The sequence below is a fragment of the Hyaena hyaena genome, unplaced genomic scaffold (assembly GCF_003009895.1).
Source record: "Hyaena hyaena isolate Hyena2069 unplaced genomic scaffold, ASM300989v1 scaffold_149, whole genome shotgun sequence".
In the NCBI taxonomy this organism is placed as follows: domain Eukaryota; kingdom Metazoa; phylum Chordata; class Mammalia; order Carnivora; family Hyaenidae; genus Hyaena; species Hyaena hyaena.
Genome location: NW_024080781.1, coordinates 1,160,736 through 1,184,888, shown reverse-complemented (window position 1 = coordinate 1,184,888; position 24,153 = coordinate 1,160,736). Strand labels below are relative to the sequence as shown.

The 24,153-nt window shown below is 39.6% G+C and overlaps 1 protein-coding gene across 1 annotated transcript in view; it reads left to right on the top strand.

Annotated features, from left to right (window-relative positions):
• Positions 1 to 2,018: 2,018 nt before the first annotated feature.
• SP4 (Sp4 transcription factor) overlaps positions 2,019 to 24,153 on the top strand; it is an 81,729-nt gene continuing 59,594 nt past the window's right edge. Inside the window, exons 1-3 of the mRNA XM_039238872.1 lie at positions 2,019 to 2,212; positions 2,615 to 2,736; positions 3,261 to 4,815. Of these exons, the coding sequence (XP_039094803.1) occupies positions 2,206 to 2,212; positions 2,615 to 2,736; positions 3,261 to 4,815 (1,684 nt within the window). The 5' untranslated portion in view covers positions 2,019 to 2,205. The remainder of the gene's footprint in view (positions 2,213 to 2,614; positions 2,737 to 3,260; positions 4,816 to 24,153) is intronic.

Here is a 24,153-nt window from a genome sequence, read left to right as displayed (position 1 = left end):
ATGAGCCACCCAGGTGTCCCTAAGCATTCTTTTTAAAATCTGCGGATCAGAGCCAGTGACACTATCCCTCTGAAGCAGGTTTTGTAAGAAAACTGCCAAGGATATCCCAATTCAGAAGACTGCAAAATGTCTTCCTTCATTTATCACAATGAATTGTGGGGGAGGGGGGAAGACTCAAGGATAGAGTATCTGTAAATGCAAGAAGCATTTCTGTATTGTAAATGGTGGGGTCAAAGCAGGTTATTTAAGGATCTTAGTTTCATTTTTTTAAGAAGGGGTACACAATACTATGTAATTCTTTATTTGAAGTGCTTTGTCTTTCTGCACTGATGGCTTTGTCATCAGCCAATGTTGCAATTATTTTTAACAAGCAAAGGAAATGCCAGTCAAGTGCAGCACCTGGGACCTCCTCACTCTTGCAACATACTAGGCCTCAAGGAGGAGACAAAAACGCTTAAGGCTGTGTGTGGAGCCCAGGTTAAACGGGAGTGGGTGACTGTGAGCTTGGGTGTGTACGAGCACCTTGTCCCCGGGGCCAGTGTTTACATTAGCGATTCACTTCCATCTTTGGTACCCTTAATCAGGCGCCCATTATATTCCACAGCATCGTCTTGACTTCAGGACTTTGAAGGACAGCTTTGAAGACTGCTCAAGTGCATTCGACATTAAAATGCCTTGTGCCGCCAGATGTGAATTCCACCTGCCCAGAAGCTTATGCTGAATTGTGACCGGGGCTGACCCAAACGGAGCTGGGTTTTCTTCCCCTCCAGAATCTTGTGAGACCAAAAAGAGTGAGAAGTCCGCCAACCACAAGGGCTATTTGGCAAAACACGATGCAACCTTAGAAGGCGGGTCATTGCTCCGTTCCAGAAGCCAGCTAGAGACAACAAATAAAATGGAAGATGCTTCTCTGTGGTAAAGCAGGCCTCGTATTTGAAGCGGAAGGCCTGAAAGAAGGAGGTGAGCAAAGAAAGGAAAGGCGAAGGCACAGCTCCTAGAAACCGGGTTCATTCAAACCCGGAGGACAGCAAACCCCGCCTCCCCACGCCGCCGCCCGCTCAATCGCCAAGCACTCCGGGTGTGAGCTCTCCCCGCGGGGAGCGGCTTGGAGCCGAGGAGGCGGTGGCAGAGGTGGTTTGGGCAGCCCCGCGCGGCGGATAGGCCCAGGCAAACAACACCCATTCCCCCTCCCCTCGCTTAGTTCAACTCCCACTCGGCCCCGGCCACGCCCTGCCGCCACCGCCCCCTCGGGCAGCTTTCCGCTCCGCAGCCAGGCCTCGGTCGGGGGCGGGAGGGTAGGCGGTGCCTCGGAGGGGCCGCCGCGGCCGCCGGAAACTACAAGGGCCGACAGCCTTTGCGGCAGCGAACCGCCTCCTTTCTCCCACCACTCAGCGCGCGTCACTAGGGGCCCAGCCAATGGGGACCGAGCCAGGGAAAAAGGGCGCCCGGGTCCGGATGCGCCTCAGGAAAGCCATGCTCCCTGCGCAGGGGTAGCGGGCAGTTCACCCGGCGCGCCAGGCTGTCCGTGGTCCGCACGTCCCCTCATCCGACCTACTCGCTTCCCCTGAGCGACAGCCCTACTTTTCCCTTTAGTGGCAATTCCGAGGGATGCCGGAGCAGGTTTTTGGGGGGGAGGGCGCTGGGAAATGAGTAGGGGGCGGGATATCCTGAGACAACAAGTTTGGCTGTATGGAGGGCCTACCGGCAGCGAGCCTGAGCTAGAACGCCGAGAGAAGGAGCACCGGGGAAGCCAAAGGAGGAAAAGAAAAGCGGCTGAAAGGATAACCCCGGGAAAGGGGGTGGAGAGGAGGCGGCCCCAGCGCCCCGGCCCCCGGCAGGTCGGCGGCCAATCCGCTGGGGGAAGGGGTGGAGAGTCGGCGGCTCCGGCGGAGAGAGGCCGAGGGGGGTGGGGAGTCGGCCGGGCTCGCACCGCCCTGGCCCCGCCCCCGGCCCGCGCCGCCGCCCGCGCCGCGCGCCGCCGCTGTCAATCAAGGGCGAGTCAGCCGGGCTCGGGCGGAGAGAGGAGCTGCTACGCCACAGCCCAGCGGCGGCCATTCGCGGAAAAAGAGGCAGAGCCTGTGCCAGCTACAGCCTCCTCCGAGCCTCCGCGGGCGGGCGGGACCGGCCTCTCCTCCCGCCTCGCCCCCACCCCCACCCACCTCTATCCCTGTGTCTCCGTCTGAGGGTTTGTCCTGTTAATGCGGGATGAGCGGTACGTATTCTCCACCCCCCTCGGTCTCCTTCACCGCCTCCCTCCCTCCCTCCCCAGACCCTGCTCGGTTCTCCCCCCTCCCCCGGGGCCGCTGAGATGCTTTAAGGGGAGGAGGAGAGGAAGGGAGGGTATCAGGGGGAGGGAAGGAGGGTTGTGTTTTGTCTTAATGTCTGAGAGAGAACAACCTTCTGGGTGTTGCTCTGGAGCGGATGGGTCGGGTTTCAAACCACGTTTTGTGATATCCCCCTCCTCCCTTCCCTCCTTCTCCCCCACTCCCTGCCGGTGTGCGTGGATCGCGGGTTTATGGAGATTAATGTTCGGGGGGAGGGGAAAGGAGGAGAGGGGGAAGACGAATAATAATAATCCTAATAACCTGTTGTCGTGGGGGGGGGTTTGTTGCAGATCAGAAGAAGGAGGAGGAGGAGGAGGCGGCGGCGGCAGCAGCAGCGGCGATGGCTACAGAAGGAGGGAAAACCTCTGAGCCAGAGAATAACAATAAAAAACCCAAAACCTCAGGCTCCCAGGTAAAAGCAAACATATAAAAAAAAATCATCACGAAACGTAAGGGGAGAGAGGGAGTTATGTCCTTTAATTGCCCAGAACTGAAGAACAGAATACAAATGTTCATCCACTCAAAGCATCTTTCTGAGAGTGAGGAAGTTAAATTGTAAATTCGTAAAGATTTCACTCGTTTGAGGGATAACGTTGTTTAAAATTACATCAGCAACTCAGACTAGTAGACAACGGTGTGTATTTTCCCAATGGCATTTTGAGTTTATGAGAATATACTTTAAAAAAGTTTCTTAGAAATTTCCTTTTGTTTGAACTTTATATTACAGTATGTTTCCTTTTTCCTCTATCTTCCTGCTCTTGTTACTATTTCTTTTTGATTTCTGTCACTTCCTGAGTAAGTTCTGAAATGTAGAGCTGTCAAAATAAATGAATGAATGAATAAATAAATAAACAAATAAACCCTTCCAACTACTGGCCTCCACTAAATCCTCCCACTTTTTCCCCCCTCCCTCCTTTATCATCTCATTTTGGGTAGGACTCTCAGCCCTCTCCTCTGGCTTTACTGGCAGCTACTTGCAGCAAAATAGGGACTCCTGGTGAAAATCAAGGAACTGGACAACAACAAATTATTATAGATCCAAGCCAAGGATTGGTGCAACTTCAAAATCAACCACAACAGCTAGAACTGGTAACAACACAACTTGCTGGAAACACTTGGCAACTTGTTGCCTCCACTCCTCCTGCTTCAAAAGAAAATAACGTTTCTCAACCAGCTTCTAGTTCATCTAGTTCTTCCAGCAGTAATAACGGGAGTGCGTCTCCTACAAAAACGAAATCAGGTAATTCTTCCACCCCTGGTCAATTTCAAGTGATACAAGTACAAAATCCAAGTGGTAGTGTACAGTACCAAGTGATTCCACAACTTCAGACAGTGGAAGGCCAGCAGATTCAAATCAATCCAGCTAGTAGTTCATCTCTACAGGATTTGCAGGGTCAAATTCAGCTCATTTCTGCAGGTAATAATCAAGCTATACTCACAGCTGCTAACAGGACAGCTTCTGGAAATATTCTTGCTCAAAACCTGGCAAATCAGACCGTTCCAGTCCAAATTAGACCCGGTGTTTCAATACCACTGCAATTACAGACCCTTCCTGGTACTCAGGCTCAAGTTGTAACGACCCTGCCAATTAACATTGGAGGAGTGACTTTAGCTTTGCCAGTGATAAACAACGTGACTGCTGGAGGAGGACCTGGACAGGTTGGCCAGCCTGCTACTACTACTGATAGCGGGACTTCCAATGGGAGTCAGGTAGTTTCCACACCCACCACCACCGCTGCTTCTGCCAGTACTATGCCGGAATCTCCCTCCTCCTCCACTACCTGCACAACCACTGCTTCCACGTCTCTGACGAGCAGTGACACGTTAGTGAGCTCAGCAGACACGGGCCAGTATGCAAGCACATCAGCCAGTAGTTCCGAACGCACTATTGAAGAATCTCAAACACCTGCTGCCACTGAGTCTGAAGCTCAGAGCTCCAGTCAGCTTCAGTCTAATGGAATACAGAATACACAGGATCAGTCGAATTCTCTTCAGCAGGTGCAGATTGTAGGCCAGCCTATTTTGCAGCAGATCCAGATCCAACAGCCTCAGCAACAGATCATTCAGGCTATTCCACCGCAGTCATTTCAACTTCAGTCAGGGCAGACAATTCAGACCATCCAGCAGCAGCCTTTGCAGAATGTTCAACTTCAAGCAGTAAATCCGACTCAGGTGCTTATCAGGGCTCCAACTTTAACACCTTCAGGGCAAATCAGTTGGCAGACTGTACAGGTTCAGAATATTCAGAGTCTTTCAAATTTGCAAGTTCAGAATGCTGGGTTATCCCAACAATTAACCATCACCCCGGTGTCTTCAAGTGGTGGCACAACTCTTGCTCAAATTGCTCCGGTGGCTGTTGCTGGTGCCCCAATAACTTTGAATACTGCCCAGCTTGCATCAGTGCCTAACCTTCAGACAGTGAGTGTTGCCAACCTGGGTGCTGCAGGTGTTCAAGTGCAAGGAGTTCCAGTTACAATCACTAGTGTTGCAGGTAAGTTACAACAATCTTTTCTCTTTAAGATCCTTTCATACAGTTTTTAATAACAGTTACTGCACTTCTTTGCTGACTCTTAGATTTGACGGAGACCTCTGAAATAAACATAATCACAAGGAATCTAAAATGACAGGAATGTTAACTTCTGTAACTGTAGTCATTGACCCATTCACATTTGTATGTTTTAATGTGAGGTTTTAGAAGTTAAATTTGTTTTATAAAATCATTTTTCCATTGAGCTTCATGATTAGAGTCAAAATTGTCTTCTGTAATTTGGAGATACTTGAATACACTTGAACTCTTCAGAAAGAACTCTAATTAAAAAGATGTAAAGATGTTTATATCTTCCTTAAAAGAAAATAGGCTTAAAGTTGAATTAATACACAATTGTAAATCTGTTGAAGTTTTAATTCTACTTTGTAAAAGGGCTAACTTTTTTTCAGTTGGAAGTTATTTCTCATCCTTCAGCATCTTGTTCATGCTTTTGCGTTTTTCTGTACAGTGGATATTGATGCAGTTTAGGGATACTATTTTAGGTTATAAATTGATTAATTTTTTATGTCTACTTTTCTGTTAAAACCAACATTTTCTCAGGATTTTGAATTAGTAATTCACATATAAAATTTAAATCTTATGGTTATGGTATTTTTAGGTATTTTTTAATGTGAAGTTGTTGAAGGGCAGTTAACAATGAAAATAGTAAAATGTCACTAATTTTATTTAATTGTAGTAACGTCATTTTAAGGCCTGTTATAGAGCAATATTTGTTACCCATATAAAGAGATTTCAGAAGTATTTGCAAAACTAGTCTTAATTAAGTATTTAAAATTTTCTGGACTTGTCTTATTTTACCTAGTACTTTTTGTTTTTTAGTAATTAAACACTTTTTACTGATTCTGATTTGGTGCAAACCTTCTTGTGGTTTTTGTAGTGTCAGACACTTTGATAGCGTCAGGTCTCTTTAGTTAAATATTTTTATTTTGATGATAGGAATTAGCACATCATTTTTTAATGACCTTTTTAGAAATAAGTTTCAGAAAAACTATGCTAAGGTTCTTGTTTTACAGTTAATACCTAAAGTAGATGTATATATTTATGATTGGAAATTGCCAGATAGAGCTCTCTTGTCGAAAAGAATAGAGATTTACATATTCTCTTTGGATGCCCATAACCTCTAAACCAGATCTTTCCAGTAGGATTTTCTGTGATAAAGAAATGTTGTATATCCTATCCAGTATGTGAGCCACTAGCCACATGCAGCTATTGAGCATTTAAAATGTGGCTAGTGCAACTGAGGAACTGAATTTTTAACTTATTTTAATTTAAATAGTTACATGTGATTAGTGACTTCTGTATTGACAGCATAGTAACCTAATCAAAGAGTATTTTGAAGTGTGGTGCTTTACCCCCTAAAACTATGGCAGCACAATTATGTAAGTGTTTCTCTAGGTTACAGTCCATAGCTTGCTGTCTTCCTATTCTTTTCCTAAACATTGATAGTATCTTAAGTATTTCAGAGAAATACCTGTTTTTGGTGGATAGAGTGACAGTTTGCATTATCAAAGCAAAAGTTATTTCACTTAAATTTCCATTTGTCTGTTAAACATTGTGAATTATGATGAAGGGAATTGAATAATTTATAATTTAGGTTAGGAATAGTCAATTCTTCTGTACTCTCATTGGTATCAATTTCAACTCAGTTTTCCCTCTTGTTTATTATGAGGGTGAGTCTTGATACCAAGAGTGATCTTTGACCACCTAACTCAGATTTACTTGAATGTTGTATTATTATGAGTACAGGATCCACTTTCTGGAACTATAACTTTTGGGGGTGTGGTCAAGGAATTTGCCTTTCAGATTAACTTTCCAGGTCATTTTAAATCTCATTGAAATTTGAGAACCTAGGCTCTAGTCATTAGTAGTGAACCATAAAGCAAAATATGGAAGCAGATGAGTGTTGGAGCTAGTTCACGTGTGCCGCAAAGAATGGATTTTGATGACAAAGAGAATTTACAGCTTTTATTTCACAAACGTGTATTGACTAGCCACATGCTGAGGACTCCCAATAGGTATGTTTAGTGTTCATTTTCTGGACTTTTTTTTTTTTTTTTTTTAATTTATAGAGTTTACATGATTTGAATGTCGCTTAAGTGTATAAGGAAATTTAAACTTTACCTGGTTGGAGTTTTTCTCTTGAAATGAAAGATTTTGAATTTTGTTGATGTTGAAGAGTTTATGTTCAAATAGATATGCTCATTCATTTTAAGGAGAGAACCATGTTACAAAGACCAGAAATGTACCAATTTCTGCAAGTCAGTGCAATTAATCTGGGCCTGGTTGTTCGTGGATTTTTACTTTATCTTTTTTTTTTTACTATAGTAGGTGCTTGACAAATGTTTGTTGAATTAAGGGGTAGAAGGTGTTGGAGAAGATAGCAATTTGGAATTGGAACCAAGGCTGGGAGTGGTTTTAATGAAACTGGTGAAGTGGCTTTATTTTCATTAATGTTTTTTGACTTTGAGTTTTTGGGACATCAAGAGTGGGACACCAGGTGCTTTACTATCTCTAGAAGAGGGAGGATGAGCAAAAACTGCCCATATATCCCTTTTATAAATGAACCTTGTAAGTTCTGACCCTTTATTTCGTGTCCCCATTCACTTTTTGTTATTTTTTTTATTGTTTCATATATCTATTTTTTTCCCCCAAATGATGTTATTTTTAATAATTCATGGGAAAAATTTTTGCTGTAAATATTCATGACAACTATTATCAGGCTTGGAAAAATTCTTTAAAAATTTTTTTTAATGTTTTATTTATTTATTTAATTTATTTTTGAGAGAGAGAGTGTGAGCAGGGGAAGGGCAGAGAGAGATGGAGACACAGAATCTGAAGCAGGCTTCAGGCCCTGAGCTGTCAGCACAGAGCCCCCCTTGAAGCCTGAACTCATGAACCATGAGGTAATTACCTGAGCTGAAGTTGGATACTTAGCTGATTGAGCCATCCAGGCGTCCCTTGAAAAAATTCTTAATAGTTGACTTTGACAAAATGCAATGACTAGGTCAATAACTGAAGGCTAAAAGTTCTCTACCATCCATCCTCATGTCATTCTTAGAGATATGGGAAGGTTCTGGATGATATGGGAAGGTTCTGGTTGATACGGGAAGGAAAAAGAATTGTATGAAGTAGATCAAATGAAACCAGTTCTTGAGACTAGGGAGCTTCATACTTGATTTTATGAAAAGAGAATGTTACAACGTAACGGAATCTCTTTCCTTGGTATTGAATTTGGCATAATGTGTTTCTGTGGTTTGGTCTCCTCTCAGAATCTTGACTTCCAGGCTGAGTATCTAACATTTAATTAGTTAAAGTCGTAGAAGGAACTAAGTACATGTTGCCCTTACTTACTGTTTGTTTCCTTGTTGGATTATTAGTTGGACTTTGACTGAAGGAAAAGCAGAAATCCCTTTTTAAGAGCAAAGGTAACTAATCATTCTTCTGGTTTAAGAACATCCTTTGTTTTAACTAAGTGAGGAAAGTAAGATTTTTGTTCTAAGAACTACCCGTTCACACAGTGTGTTCAAGTAGCCAAAGAGCCCTAAGTAAAATGAACGTCTCCAGTAATGTATCTTTAGGAGTTACATCTTGTTAAAGAATTTAGAACATGTAGGGACCATTGATAGCTAAATCTGTAATTACCTTGCATTGGCTAGTGATTTTATTTGGTTTTGGCCTTAATTGTTATATATTGTAAAAAATCATGTTTTGCTTGATGGATAGATATTTCTTTGTCAATTTCAGTGATAATTAACATTTTTAGTTTAATTCTTACACAAAGGAAGTTCAGACTTGAAGATAAGATGTTGCTGGCCCTTTAAGAACTTGACGCTAACCTTTCTTTATTTTGGGGGGGATTTAAAGTATGAAACCTGAGGATGTAGCAGAATCATTAATGGGAAGGCCAGTTCTTCATAATTAGGGAAAATGGGGGCCAAAGAAAAGAACTGACATATATATTTAATTTAAAAACTTCATCTTGTACAATCAATTTATTACGCAAACTTTTTTTAAATGTTTATTTATTTTCAGAGAGAGAAAATGCGGAGCGGGGGAGGGAGTTGGCAGAGAGAGATGAGGGAGAATCCTAAGCAGGATCAGCACCTGTCAGTGCCTAGGCCAATGCAGGGCTCCATCCCATAACTCTGAGATCCTGACCTGAGCCAAAATCAAGAGTCAGATGTTTAAGCCACTGAGTCACTCAGGTACCCACACCAAACTTTTTTATAGAGTTACTTAGTGAAGAAATTGATTTTAATGCTCATACTTCTTTTGCTATTCTACTAATTTGGATTTTCTTAGAAGGCATCCTAACGTATACATGTGTTATACTTATATACAGATTTATATACATATATACATATTTGTGTGTAGAGCTCTACATATGCCTACTGTGTTCGTTAATTTTTTTTAAGAAAATCAAGTTTGCTCTTGCAGTTTTATTTCTCTAAAATCTTCTATACTGTTTGTTACATATGGAATTCATTATGAAGAATTTACATCTTGTACACTGTACAAGTGATTTAGGTTCTGATTTACCAAGTTGGTTTTACCTATTAGATAATGTACAGCATGACCTTTAAGATTTGTCGATGATGACATAACAATATCGTTGCCAATTTTTTGTTCTTCATGGAAGATGAAAAGGTATCCAGTGTAGAGCCACATTAATTTTTCAAAGGGCGTCTTGTAGAGGCATTTCAGAATAGAGAGGGGTGCAAGGGAAAATAGAGTTTTAATTATCTTTGAATCTGAATCAGGAAACATAATAATACTTAAGGAATATTGGAGCAGGCATAAAAGCAAGCTGAAAAGCAGAAAAAGCAGGCTTGATTAAGAAGGAAGATAGGGGAAAAGTGCTATACATAGATTTCATAGAAATAACAGATTTACAAGATGATAGAATTTTAGTTTAAAAGGATCTTTGAGGTTATTGCTCACTAGTTGTAGCCGTTGGGTATAGCTGCTAAAGTCTATTTATAAAGGGATTTTGTATTTTTCTTTTATAAGTGAAAGCAGAAATAACAGGTTAAAAGTTTTACAGTCCTACATTAAGTGCTGGGGATGGCATAGTAAGGATTGACAATAAAAGGGGGAACCTGGCCTGATATGAAACCATATGTGGGCTTTTCTGTACTCTCTTGATTTAGTTTTGATGGGATATTCATAATGCCTGTCAGCTTGCTACCTAATGAGTCAGTAGATTGTGGTAAAGGGAAACCTGTTGAACCACAAATTGCTTATGTATGTATGTGTTGAGATAAGACTTAATGAAACCATAGTGAAGGTAACTTGAAGATAATTGAGCATCTCTCCCCCACCCTCATTCCTTAGTGGTATTTTAGAAAGGAAGAAATTGAAGCCCAGAAAAGTTTAATGACTCTTGTACTTTTGGGAAAAGTGAGGACTCGAATCTTGACCGTTGCTCTAGTCCTCTTTCTACTGTATTGCTGGCATTGTTATTCAAATCTTTTCACTAGTAAATGAGTAAATATAGTTGAAGTTTAGGGACCAGAGAGGGAGAGTATCTAGCTTGACTTTGTGTTCTCCCCATAGATTGTGTCTGTTGCCGCTGGATATTCAGCTTTAGTATATTGAATAGAGTGTTGGTAAAAAGCACAATTCTGTAGGTCTCCTTGTTAATGAGCTTAATGTTGGAATCTTAGTAGCATTGTTTTGTGCTTTCTTGAAAGAGCAAAGTCAGAACTAAAGAGATTAGTAAATTGTATATGTAGGTTAAGCAAATCCTCAAGCTGTCAAGATACGGTATCCATTAAAAAAAAATTTTTTTTTAGTGTATTTATTTATTTTGAGAGAGAGAGGGAGAGCACAAGCAAGGGAGGGGCAGAGAGAAGGAGAGACAGAATCCCAGGCAGACTCCACACCATCAGCACAGAGCCCGATGCAGGGGCTCGAACTCATAAACCCAAGATCATGACCTGAGCTGAGATCAAGAGTTGGATGCTTAACTGACTGAGCCACCCAGGTGCCTCCATTTTTTTTTTTTTTTTTTTAATATGAGACTTGTGGAGAATGAAAACAAACATATGTTGTTTACCTTAGAGCTTGCTAGGTGCTAGGTTAGGTTAGGGTTAGGATTTTGTATTACAATAAAAATCCTGAATATCTTTTAAGATGGTCTTATTGGGCCCATGTTACAGATAGCCTCATGAGCTTTAAGAAGATTTGCCCTCTAGGGGAACCTGGGTGACTCAGTAGGTTAAGTGTCCACCTTTGGTTTAGGTCATGATCTTGCCCTTCCTGGGTTCCCGCCCGCCTCAGGCTCTGTGCTGACAACTTAGAGCCTGGAGGCTGCTTCAGATTCTGGGTCTCCCTCTCTGCCCCTTCCCCACTGACACTTTGTCTGTCTGTCTCACTCACTCACTCTGTCAGAAATAAACATTAAAAAATTTTTTTAAAAGAAAAAATTTGCCCTAGTGGTAGAGCCATGATTTAAAATCATCTCTGATTCCAAGGCCTTTGTTTAGGAGACATAATATAAAAGGATGAGTTCAGAGGTAAAGTCTATTTTTTACTCTTTTGTGCCTGTATGTAAATTTAAGACCTATAGAGGGTAAGTGTTTTTGAAAATTGAAATGCTGACTCTGCAGTTAAAATTTCTTCTAGCTCTAACATTCTGTAGCATGGACAATTATGACCAAAAGTACTAAAAGAAATGGTAAATAGAAACTAGTTTGGCTGCATGGAGACCTTGCTGTTAAACTCAGAATTTAAAATAGTATCCGTGGAAGGTAGAAGGAAGGACATAGGATTAAGAATGAAAACAAAGAGGGGTGCTTGGGTGGCTCAGTTGGTTAAGTGTCTGACTTCGGCTCAGGTCATGATCTAGCTTGTTTGTGGGTTTGAGCCCTGCATCGGGCTCTGTGCTGACAGTTCAGAACCTAGAGCCTGCCTCGGATTCTGTGTCTCCCTCTCTCTGCTCCTCCCCTGCTTACGCTCTGCCTGTTTCTATCAAAAATATATAAATAAACATTAAGAAAAAAGAGTGAAATCAAAGAGCAGTTTGACATTTTAAGAGTAATGTCAGGAAAGCAGAAATTCATAAGAAAGTAGGCTTTTAAGACAATTTTAAACAACTTGTAAGGCTTCAGATCACAGCAAAAGACACATTGCCTAAACGAAATGGTGTAATATGGAGAAACACAGAGCTGCTGGACTGTGCTTCTGTTAACCAGCAAGGAAAATGCAGTTCCACCTAAAATGACTGGACCTGTATTCACTGAGATTATTTGTGCAATGTAAGTGAGTAGATAGGAGACATTTATTTGCTTTTTGGAAGTCAGAATGGTCCAGATAAATGCCATCCTAGGGTCAGAAGGAACTTTCAAATACAGTTTCAGGCTAGTATCAATAACTTAAAAATTATGCGCATGGAAAAATTGAGCATGGATAAGCACCTTACCTTTTGAAAACATCCTATACTGCAAACAGATGAGTTTGTTAACATCTTTAACAAAGTCCCTGAGTGAATTATTCAGTAGTTGGCTGGTGAGCATTTAAAAAAGAATTCAGGGATAATTGGGAACTCACATGGCTTCACTAAGAAACTAGCTTTATGTATTCTTTCTCTAAGGTTTTCAGAGGAGTATAGAAAAGAAATAATGCTGCCACAACATATTTTGATTTCTGCATTGATAGTCATGATGTGTTTAAAGGCTCATACCTGGTTTCTCAATTATATGAGAGATGATTGTCTACACCAGTGGAAGTCCTTGGTATTATGACATAGGGTTCTGTCCTTGATACAATCCTGTTAAGTATTTTTTTTCAAATACTAAACTGAAGGATGGCCTATTTAATTAAAGATGAGACAAAGCTGGGAGACTTTGCTTATATTATGATGGGGATAGACTTCAGATTCAAAGTGATCTTAATAGTCTGGAATGCTGGGTCAGAATTAGCAAGATAAATACAACGGATCCTCTGTTTAAAAGGGTAGGGAAATTGTATACCTACAAGATGAAAAACCCTAGGTTGGCATTAGGACATGTGAAGGTGATTTGGGATTTATTGGCTTGATATGAACCAAGAGTAAAGTTCCTCCTTTGTGTTTGTCCGACCATTTCTGCAATATTGTGTGCTTTGCTAGTTGTGGCACATTTTAAATGAGACACTGACAAACTGGCAAGCATATCAGGAGGGATTCCTGGAATGCAGAGTGCGGAAAACATTTCACACTAGCAATAATTGAAGAGTGGGGGGTTTTATTGTTAAAACAAGAGAAGGTGTGACTCCTGTCTTTGGATATAGGAAAAGTTTTGTTTTTTTAATCTGTTTTGTTTGATCCTGGGAAATCAGAAGAATATGTATATGTACACACATGGACTAGTGCTGTAGAGTAATGGAATGGTTTGTTTCATGAAGTAGTGATCTTCCTGTATTAAAGGTTGGACGTCCGTCTATCAGAGATACTGTAGAATGTAGAAGAATTTCTTGTATAGGAAGTTTGATTAGGTAAACTGCAAGTCTTCTTATCTAAAATTGACGATTCTATGAATATTTGATTATATGGTCCTATTCCTGGGTACTTCCATTCAGCATATGGTGAGAGTTCTCTAGAAGTCTTAGTTAAACTTACATGACTGACCAAGTATTTAGGGATTTTAGGATGTGGGGGTTGAGGGTCACATGCACCGCTTTTCTTATTACAGAGGGAGTATAATTAAGGTGAATTGTATTAAGTAATAAATGTAATATTTTTAATTCATAAATAGATTTCTTCATTGTTAGACTTTCTGCATGCTTAGATGCTGTTTTTCTGTTATTTGCACTTTTATTTGGTGACTGTAAAGCATTACTGTTTTAAACATGTACATTGTTGTCCAACATTGAATTTGTAGTTAGGATATTTTATCTCAGTAGCTCTTTAACCATATTTAGTCATGTTTCTGATATTGTCACTTTAGTATGAACAATGTGATTACTTTTTCTTGAGTGCAATTGGAGAGCATTTGGAAAATTGGGATCCTAATAAAGTTCAAACTCTGAATGTACTCACAACTTAGAATTTGTCAGTTTACCCGGTGGAGTGAACAGATCCAATAGGTCTTTCTTTTTGGCTCAGAATATCTAGCACATAGGTGTTTTTTAAAAAAAAATGATGCAGAGGCATCTGGGTGGCTCAGTTGGTTAAGTGTCTGACTTCGGTTCAGGTCATAACCTGGAGGTTTGTGAGTTCAAGCCTCTTGTGGGGCTCTGTGCTGACAGCCCAGAGCCTGCAGCCTGCTTCAGATTCTGTGTCTGTTTCTCCCTCTGCCCCTCCTCCACTCATACTCTGTCTCTCTTGCTCTCAAAAATAAAGAAACATAAAAATTTTTTTTAATTATGTAGAAAATATTAAACCCATCAGGCAAGATCACTGTTTATTGAAATATTTTCACATCAAGATAAAATTACAGTTTTCCACAACCCATTGCTAAAATAAAGAGTTTTGAAAAAGACTTAAAAAATTAGAGACTTGAGACTCTTTTAAATAGAAAAACTGTTACTTGAGATATATGAAGGTTCTCTTTTCCTTAGGTTTAATAGGAGTAAGGACTATCTGTTTTATGAGTGGTGTGGTGAAAGTAGTAGTTTTATTATTACTGCAGACATGTGTACTGAGAGGCTTCCTAGAAGACAGGTATTTTGTGTTCTAGGTGATAATCAGCTGTGGCCAGAAGAGGAGACACAGGAGAGGTACAGAGAAAAAAAGTTTATTATACTCACACGTCCTAGAGAGATTGTCACCGTACACTGAGAGGGGATCACATGGCAGGGGCTGCCAAGGGAGCTGTCTCGGGAGCAGAGACAGCGAGGACCCACGGGCAGATGCTTTTATTGGGGGGTCAGGATGGACTCCATAAGAAAAGACATGAGGGTCTTTCATCTAAATGTTACTAGGTCACAGTCAGGGGAAGGTAGGAAGGGAACTGAAGGCTGGAGCCACCCCTTATCATACTGCTGGTGCCTGGGCAGGGTGCTCACAGACTACTTGAGGAGATGTGCAGGCAGCAGGAAAACATTTTAAAATTAATAATACAACAGGACCAAGAAGTAGAACTCTTACATTTTTGTTTAGGTGCTGCTCTGTATTAGTTTTTCCATCGTGGGCAATTTGTTCCTTTTCTCATTTTAAAATGGTGGTATTAGGGGCGCCTGGGTGCCTTAGTCGGTTAAGCTTCCGACTTTTGCTTAGGTCATGATCTCGTGGTTTGTGGGTTCGAGCCCCGCGTCGGGCTCTGTGCTGACTGCCAGCTCAGAGCCTGGAGCCTGTTTCGGAGTCTGTGACTCCTTCTCTCTCTGACCCTCTCCTGCTCACGCTGTCTCTCTCTCTCTCCTAGAAATAAATAAAAAACATTAAAAAAAATAAAATAAAATAAAATGGTGGTATTAATTCCTTTGCTTTTTACCTCATAGAGTTGCAAGGACCAGATGACGTCATATGTACAAAAAACTTAACTATAATGAAGAAAACTATACAATTGTCCCTTAAACAGCATCGGGGGTAGGAGTGCTGACCCTCACACAGTTGAAATTTTGCATATAACTTTTGACTCTCCTAAAACTTTACTAATAACCTATTGTTAAGTGAAAGCCTTAATTATAACATAAAGAGAGTCACTTAACATTTTTTTTATGTTGTATGTATGATATACTGTATTCTTAAACGAGAGAAAATGTTATTAAGAGAATCATAAGAGAAAATACATTGTTAGTACTGAATTTATTGAGAAAAATCTGCATGTAAGTGGACTCGTGCAATTCAAACCCATGTTGTTCAGGGGTCAACTATATGACAGTTGGAAGCTGGTAAAATCTGTTTTCTCATTGACTGGAAGAACGTGAAGTAGTAAAGTGGGAGAATGAGTAGTTTTAGGTAGGATATTAGCTGGAGTTAAGTATCAGATGCAGATGAGAAAGTTGTATAAAAGGAATGTCAGAAACCTTTGGAGTGCAACTAAGGATGGAGAGAGGTGTATCTAGAGGTGGAAAAAAAGCAGTATGTTTAATTGTACAAGATCTATGTTGTCTGCTGCATGCTCAGTCTGTGGTAGACTCTGAAAGTACTCACCTGTCTTGAAAGGATGCGCATGTTGGGGAGGTGAGAGGCTTACATACATGAAACAATTACAGGGCAGTTACGGTTGCATAGGAGAGTTGATACTTAAATACTTAAGATCTGGAGAACAAGTTTTGAGAGCTCAGACAAGTGAAATCAGTGGATTGGAGTAAACAAGGAAGGCTCTGTGTGTCGAAAATAGGTCTTGAACCAGGCCTTGAAGATTGGTTTGGAAAGTGGACGTTTGAGACTGTATGTAGAGAGGTGAAGACCGAGGTGTCTTGAGCCAAGCAGCTGAACTTGAAAAGCAAAAAGCCCTCCCTTGGAAGCATGTACCTAACACAGTGAGTGGCATTCTCTCATCTGTGCTCCATAGCAGCGTCGTGGTCTCACAGAGAGGCCCAGGGTACGCCAGGCAGGCAGCCTGCCACCTCTGCTTCGGACTCATCGTGTGTTTACTGGACTGTTCCCTAACATTATTTGAAGAAGGGACTCTGCCAAAAGAATAATAAAAGTAAGTTTGAAAAATTTGAATCTCCTGGATGAAAGGGATTGAAATGGAAAGATTTGTGAAGGAATGATATTATTAAAGTGTTTCTCTATAGATGAAAGTGTGGAAAAGTTAGAATCAGGAGCCCAGTAGAAAGCATGTTATTGGAGTAATTTAGTCATAAATTCACAATGGCCTTTAGAAAGACTGTGGCAGTGAAGTTGCTTTAATTCAAAAAACAGGTTGTCAAACTTCTCTAGTACAGAGAACGTTGACCTGAAAGAAGTGGTAGCAAAAACATCAGGTTTGCTGGTTCTTTTTCTCTTTTCTTTATCAAGGATAGTAATAGGCATTGAGAAATTGAAGATGAAGTGAGACATGTTTGGGGCATCTGGGTGGCTCAGTCGGCTAAGCGTCCAACTTTGGCTCGGGTCATGCTCTCATGGTTTGTGGGTTTGAGCCCCGAGTCGGGCTCTGTGCTGACAGCTAGCTCAGAGCCTGGAGCCTGTTTCGGATTCTGTGTCTCCCTCCCCCTCTGACCCTCCCTGCTCATGCTGCCAATCTCTCCCTCTCTCAGAAATAAATAAAACATTAAAAAAAAAAAGTGAGACAGGTTTGCTGCTCTCACAGAATATATGATCTCTTACAGAGACATACTGTATTTTATTTCTTTGCTTCTAAGACATACTTTTTTTTTTTTTTTAACATTTTAACATCTTTGAAATTGAAATGGACCTTATAGTCAAAGGCAGGTTATGACTAGTGAATCTTTTTCTCCTTACAGCCACTTGCATCTTAGAGTCAATGGAATGTCATGAATATACAGTAAATTACAGTATGACATTTGGTTTATAAAGGCTATGACTGAGGTTTTAGAAGCCCACAGGAAAGAAAAACTAGTTCTGCTTTCTTCTAGGGTTCTGGAAATGTTTTCATGGAGAGGGGCCATTAATGGATTACTAAAATTCTGCCAGGTCAGGTGGAGGAGGGCCATTGTAGGTTATGTTGGATTTTACATGCAGTTTGGAAATTCGTTTTAGGAATTTTCTACAAATGTTGCACCATTCAGACTGGGATCAAGAAATATTAACATACATTAACGTTGAATTGTAAACTTCCTGTGGGCAGATGCTGTGTCTTATATGCTCTGTGGTATTTTTCTAAGATACTGTTTAGTACATTATAATCTTGATACTAAACTAGGAGAAAGGAGAACTTGGATTTCATAGGAGAATGGGATCAATAGGTCCTTGGAATAGATTCGAGATGAATACTTAAAAAAGGAACGAGAGAGTTATGATCCTAAAAGAAAAAGTGGTTAGTAAAATGAAATAAAAGGAACTTAGATCTGTTTCATGTGTTTTGGTAGACAGTTGCAGGTGAGAATCTTAGCCATTAGGGCAGTTTTGAGGAGAATCCAAAGGTACTTAAAGGTTACGGGTTGTTTCTGTCCCACTGAATTTATTATGTGCCTCTGAATTCATAGTATGGCCAGAGAGAGTTTAGTACAGTTCTGTAAATAATGAGTCAAGTCACCATAGCTTTTTGTTCACAGAAGCGGAGCTGCTTTTGCACAGGAGTATAGGAACCAGATAGTGATCTATGCTGTGGTAAGTGGGTGCCTGTGCCTGGTGTGGGAGTGGGAGAGGGGGGTGGAAAATCTTTGTTTGCTTATAGCTGAGGATGTCTAGGCCAAGGAGTTGAGGAAGAAGAGGGAAGAAAAAAGAGGAGATGCATTTAATGACAAGTACTTAATGAATTTATATCAGAGAAATGATTCTACTTAAAGTGGTTTTTAAATCCTCTACATATTCCCATATATTTATTTACCTTTACATATGTACCAATTTGAGATGTTAACATTTGACGGATATTTGTCATAAGTACTACAAATTATAATATGCTTGTTGAAGCAATAATTTATTCTAATTTTGTCATTGTTGTGATGTAGTTTTATAAAGTTAAATCATGTTGAATTTTTATTTCTAGAATTTCTCACATCTTTTTTTTTCATTGGCAGGATATCAGTACGTACACTGATTTTAATGGTAGGGCAGGTAAATGGTTTTGGTAACCTCTTGATAGACTTTCATCCATTTCATGGCTTCTCTGCTGGGAGACTACATTCCTAAATCCAGCAACCAGCTATTCAGTATCTTTTCTGTGAGGCTTGTTATAAAATAACATGAGACTGAACTCACTCTTCCATAATGTTCTAATGGGGAAAGAAATTAATTCAGTTTTTTTTTTTTTTTTTTACGAATGAAACAAGTAAAAAGGTTCTTTAACTCCTGTGTTTGTTTTATATTTTGGGTCACATTTACTGCATATTTATAGTGTACCAGGTACTGTATGCTGCACTTGATATATTGACTTGTTTACTCTTCAGAACACCCTATAAAGTGGAGCATTGTGGTCAGGTACAAAAACTAAGGCCTAGAGTGATAGAAACTTGCTCAAGGCCACAAAAATCCAAACACATTTTGTCTCTAGAACCCTGCACTTTGTCCATTACCACTTAAATTGTCTCTCGCTATATAGGCTTATGTGCTGCAGTGTATGTTTCCTATGATCATTTGTGCAGTTCATTCATTGTTTTTTTTGTGTGTCAGACACTTCGCTTAAATTTTATATATATATATATGTGTGTGTGTATATATGTATATATACACACACACATATATATGTATATACATACATATATACACACATATATATACATATATATGCAGATATATATATGTATATATATATATATACCCATTTAATTTTTGCACTTCTATGAAGAAGGTAATGATAGTGACCTCAGTTTACAAAACAGGAAAAAAGGCCATCAGAAGTTAAATATCTTAGCTAAGGTCATACAACCAATATGTTAGACAGCTGGTAAGTGAGCATACTTTTGTTAAGGCTGGTCTGGGTGAATAGGACTATTACCTACCTTTATAGCTAAGTAATACTATTGTAGGTAATTTTTTGTAATTGTTGTGTATTCAGTAAGGCAATGATTTCTATGTCTATAGCTGAGCACTCTACTCTTCATCTTCCTTTCGAGACACAGGGCATAAATCCCAAAGAGAGGATTAGAGTAAAAAATGATTGTATTACTTTGTGTATCCTGTGTTAATTGGGAATTTGAGGCCAGCAAAGACATTTCCTACATTAAATATATGTGTACCATAAATCAGTTTCAAGTGGGTTTTTAAAAATTTTTAATGTGTATTTTTGAGAGAGAGAGAGAGCAGGGAGGGGTGGAGAGAGAGGGAGACACAATCTGAAGCAGGCTCCAGGCTCTAAGCTATCAGCACAGAGCCCAACACAGGCTTGAACTCACCAGCTGTGATGGATGCCCATCACAGTTGGATCCCCAACCCACTGAGCCACTCAGGAACCCCAATTTTGAGTGAGTTTTTAGAGAGAGATTTTAAGAAGTTTTATATTTCATTTTCATTAATATTTATGATGTAAAAATATTAATATTTAATATATTGGTAATAATATGTAACACAATATAAATATATTTTACATTATTAAATGTGACCAACATATGGTAATTAATATTTATAGTAACTTAATATTCATTTTATGTTGATACAAAAATTAATAAAATTATCAGGCATGCAAAAAAGTATGCTTTATGAAGTCTAGATTTCATGAGTTGCTTCTTGATCAGCATGTGACATATCAGTAGATAAGAATTTACTTTCTGAAGGAAATATTAAGAAATGACATTAAGTGGGGCGCCTGGGTGGCTTAGTCGGTTAAGCGTCCGACTTTCGCTTAGGTCATGATCTCGCGGTTCGTGGGTTCGGGCCCCGCGTCAGTCTCTGTGCTGACTGCCAGCTCAGAGCCTGGAGCCTGTTTCAGTCTGTGACTCCCTCTCTCTCTGACCCTCCCCTGCTCATGCTGTCTCTCTCTCTCTCCTAGAAATAAATAAAAAATATTTAAAAAAAAAAAAAAAGAAATGACATTAAGAAAACCCCAAAACAATAAGAATTATATGTATAGAATTTATGTTCTTCTGATAATTCTCATCATTTTTGTGTATTCATTTGACAGGGATGGTGCTTTAACTTTATTATTGTTGTCTAATGGATAAATAATCAAGAAATACTCAGACACCTGCCACTGTATACCAGAGATTGTTCTAGGTGGTGGGGAAACAAAATAGACATGTTCTGTAATCATGGGTCCTATACTTTATTCTAGGTGAGTTTTGTTTTTATCTCAGTTTTAGATATTGCTGGTTTTTTTTTTTTAAGTTTATTCATTTATTTTGAGAGAGAGTGCATGCATTTCCTTACATGTGAAGGCCAGAGAAAGAGGGAGAGAGAGAATCCCAAGCAGGTTCCACACTGTCAGGGCATAGCCTGATATGGGACTCGAGATCAAGAGTTGGATGCTTAGTTGACTGAGCCACCCAGGTGCCCCAGATTATTGCTATTTTTAAAAGATGAGGAAAGGAAAGGTTAAATAATTTGCTTCGTGTTACAGAATTAATACATGGGCATGTTGGGAAAAGAACTCAGATTTCATCTGGCTTCAGAATTCTTATTCCTTGGGCCTGGGATTCATTCATTCAGTCATTCATTTTAGAGAGAGAGAGAATGAGCAGAGACAGGGAGAGAGGGAGGGATGGAGGGAAGGAATTTCAAGCATGCTCCATGCTCAGTACAAAGCCTGACATGGGACTTGATCTCATGACCCTGGGAACATGACCTGAGCCGAATTCAAGAGTCAGACACTTAACTGGTCAAGCCACTCAGACACCCTGGGTAAAGTAGTTTCTATGAAAAGTTTTTTAAAATGTTTTTTCTCATTTTTAAAGTAACAAATTAAAAAAAACAAAAAACAAAATTAAAGACCAATTCACATTTTATAAGAGATTGATAGACCAGAGTAAATTTATAGCATACAAGAATGGGGTAAATTTAGTTTTTTAGTCTCTATATTTTGAAAGGATGTGATTGAGTTCATTTTGTGTATAAGTTTGTGTGTGTATATGTATTACATATATATATATATATTTAATCATTATAAGCATTGAGAAAAAACTTAAGGAAATTATATTCTACTTTACATTTGTGGACTTATTTGTCATCTTCCTTGTTCTTTCAACACTACCCTTTAAGGATACTAACTCATTTTAGGGTAATTCTGAAAAAAATTAACACACTTCCTCATGCTCTCCCCACTCTTACTCCAAGTCACAAAGAAAACTTGATTGTTGAAATCATAGTGTTCACAGCTTTCAGTGTGCTTTCGAAATGATTCTTTGGTAGCTATCTGAACAGGTAGTGATAACTGTGTATAATTTTCAAACTGGAAGGCAAACATGTTTTATTCCGTAAGCAGTTTGATGAGCAGAGGTAACCATGATATATTTAACGAAAGAGCTCTGTTGCTGGGTAGCAGGTTAACTCTGCCACTAAATAGTTGTGTCTCCTTTGGGATTAGAGGTCTTGGTACTTTCCTTTTGTTACAATAAAATTTTTGTGAATATATGTATTTTCTAAAATGAAATATTTGAGATATTTTAGTGTTAAAATTGTATAATTTTAAGCACAAGTTGGTGGAAACCAAGTAGACCTTAAATTTTATTTCAGTGAGCCAAGAGGAAAACTCAGGGAAAATACCATTTAACAGTGTTTCTAGTTTTTAACTCAAGTTGACTACTTTGGGGAGTAACAGTGAATGAGATACGTCAGTATCTCCAAATATGTAAGGTTTTGTTTTTGTTTTGGCAAATTTTCGACGCCAAATCTAATAGTAAGTCTCACGCTCTTGTCCTTTGAAGGTCAGTCATTTAAGTTTGAGTCATTAATAAGGATTTACAGAATTTTTAGAAAATGATTTGCCACCATCCTTTTAAACTAAGCGCATGCCTAGCCTTTAGCAACAGCAAAAATGAGGGCCAGGCCCATAAACCCTTGGGCATTCAGATTGCCATCTGGGAGCTCATCTGACTACTCAAAATGCCCTTGCCAGTGGATATAGACATGGAAGATGCCTGGTCAGAGACCAGCTGCCCTTTAATCCAGGGAGTATGCTTGCTTAGGTCTGAGCTTCTCTAGCTAACAAGCAGCATAGATTAGCTCTGTGAGAATAAATGCTGCAGTGACAGTGACTTCACTTTCATCCATTAGCTCCTAACCTTTCCAAAAGCTACGACCTGATCTTCAGACCAACAATTTTACCACAGTCCTTGTTGTCTTCTTGCTCTCCAGCTTAACAGTAATCATCCCACCCTTCCTATTTTATTACTTTACTACCTCATGACTTAGATGCCTGCCCCAGGGACAAGAAAGTCTAGAAATACAGAAATAGAAGAGTTAGGTGGATCTTTTAATATCTCAGTTTCAAAGGAGAAAGCCTTTTACTGCTTATTCTAAAAGGTGAAGTGTATGACAGCTGACCTGTAGTCCAGAGATGTCTCATGAGAGCAGCAGTATCTTCATTTGCTGGAACTTTGGAATTTTAAGCTTGAAAGTATTACAGCAGGGAAAACCCCATTTTCAGCCTCACAACTCCTAGCACCGGGAGTTTAATAACAGATTCCAATTGTTACCTGGGGAAGAAAGTGCTACTTCAAATGCTGGATTGTACTAATGTCAGGATGCTTTTGTAGAATGTTTTCTGTGATGATTTTTTAAAATTAAGTAGTGATAAAATGGACTTTTCTTAAACAGAAGTTTCAAAAGCATTTTTAAGTATAATATTTGCTTGGATTCCACTTGGTAAATAAATTTAAATTTATTGAAACTTTTTTAAAAATATATATTTAGTTACCCCTGATTACTGAAAAATAAAAGGTATTTTGGAAATCATGTCTTAACGTTATGTGAGGTCTAGGACTCTACTTTTTTTTTAATGTTTATTTTGTTTTTGAGAGAGAGACACACACAGAGCATGAGCAGAGGAGGGACAGAGAGAGAGGGAGACACAGAATCTGAAGCAGGCTGCAGGCCCTGAGCTGTCAGCACAGAGCCCAATGCAAGGCTTGAACTCACGAACTGAGATCATGACCTGAGCCGAAGTCGAATGTTTAACCAACTGAGCTACCCAGGTGTCCCTAGCACTCTACTTTTATACAAAAGTTAAAAACATAAAATTGTGCTCTCAAATACTATTACAAGTACCCAGTAAGGAATTTATGTTTCATTAGGTATTAAGAATCCTGCATGCTTTTCAGTATGCTACCCCAGTTGTTACAGTAAAGGCCAGTGAGCAGTTCATCCTCAGTGGTTAGGAATAGGTAACTATTATTTTCTACACAATAATACTATAGCTTTAACTTCAAATGAAGGAGATGTTGTGGTGCAGTTGAAAATAGTGGTGGACAAGAACCAAGAACTGACTTCAGTTCCATGGTCTGCCAGTTACTATCTGTGATATGGTGATGTCTTTCAGCTTTCTTGAGTGATTAGTAAGCACCTGTAAAGTGAATATTAAACTGTTACTGCACAGTTTTTCTTTTTTTATTTTATTTTATTTTTTTACAGATAGTTTATTGTCAAATTAGTTTCCACATAACACCCAGTGCTCATCCCCACAAGTGCCCTCCTCCATTCCCATCCCCCCTTCCCCCCACATCCATCAGTCCTCAGTTTTTGTCAGCATTCAAGAGTCTCTCATGGTTTGCCTCTCTCCCTTTCCCCCACCATTTCCCCCCTTCTTCTCCCCCTTGTTCCTCAGTTAAGTTCCTCCTAATCCTCCTATACGTGCAAAC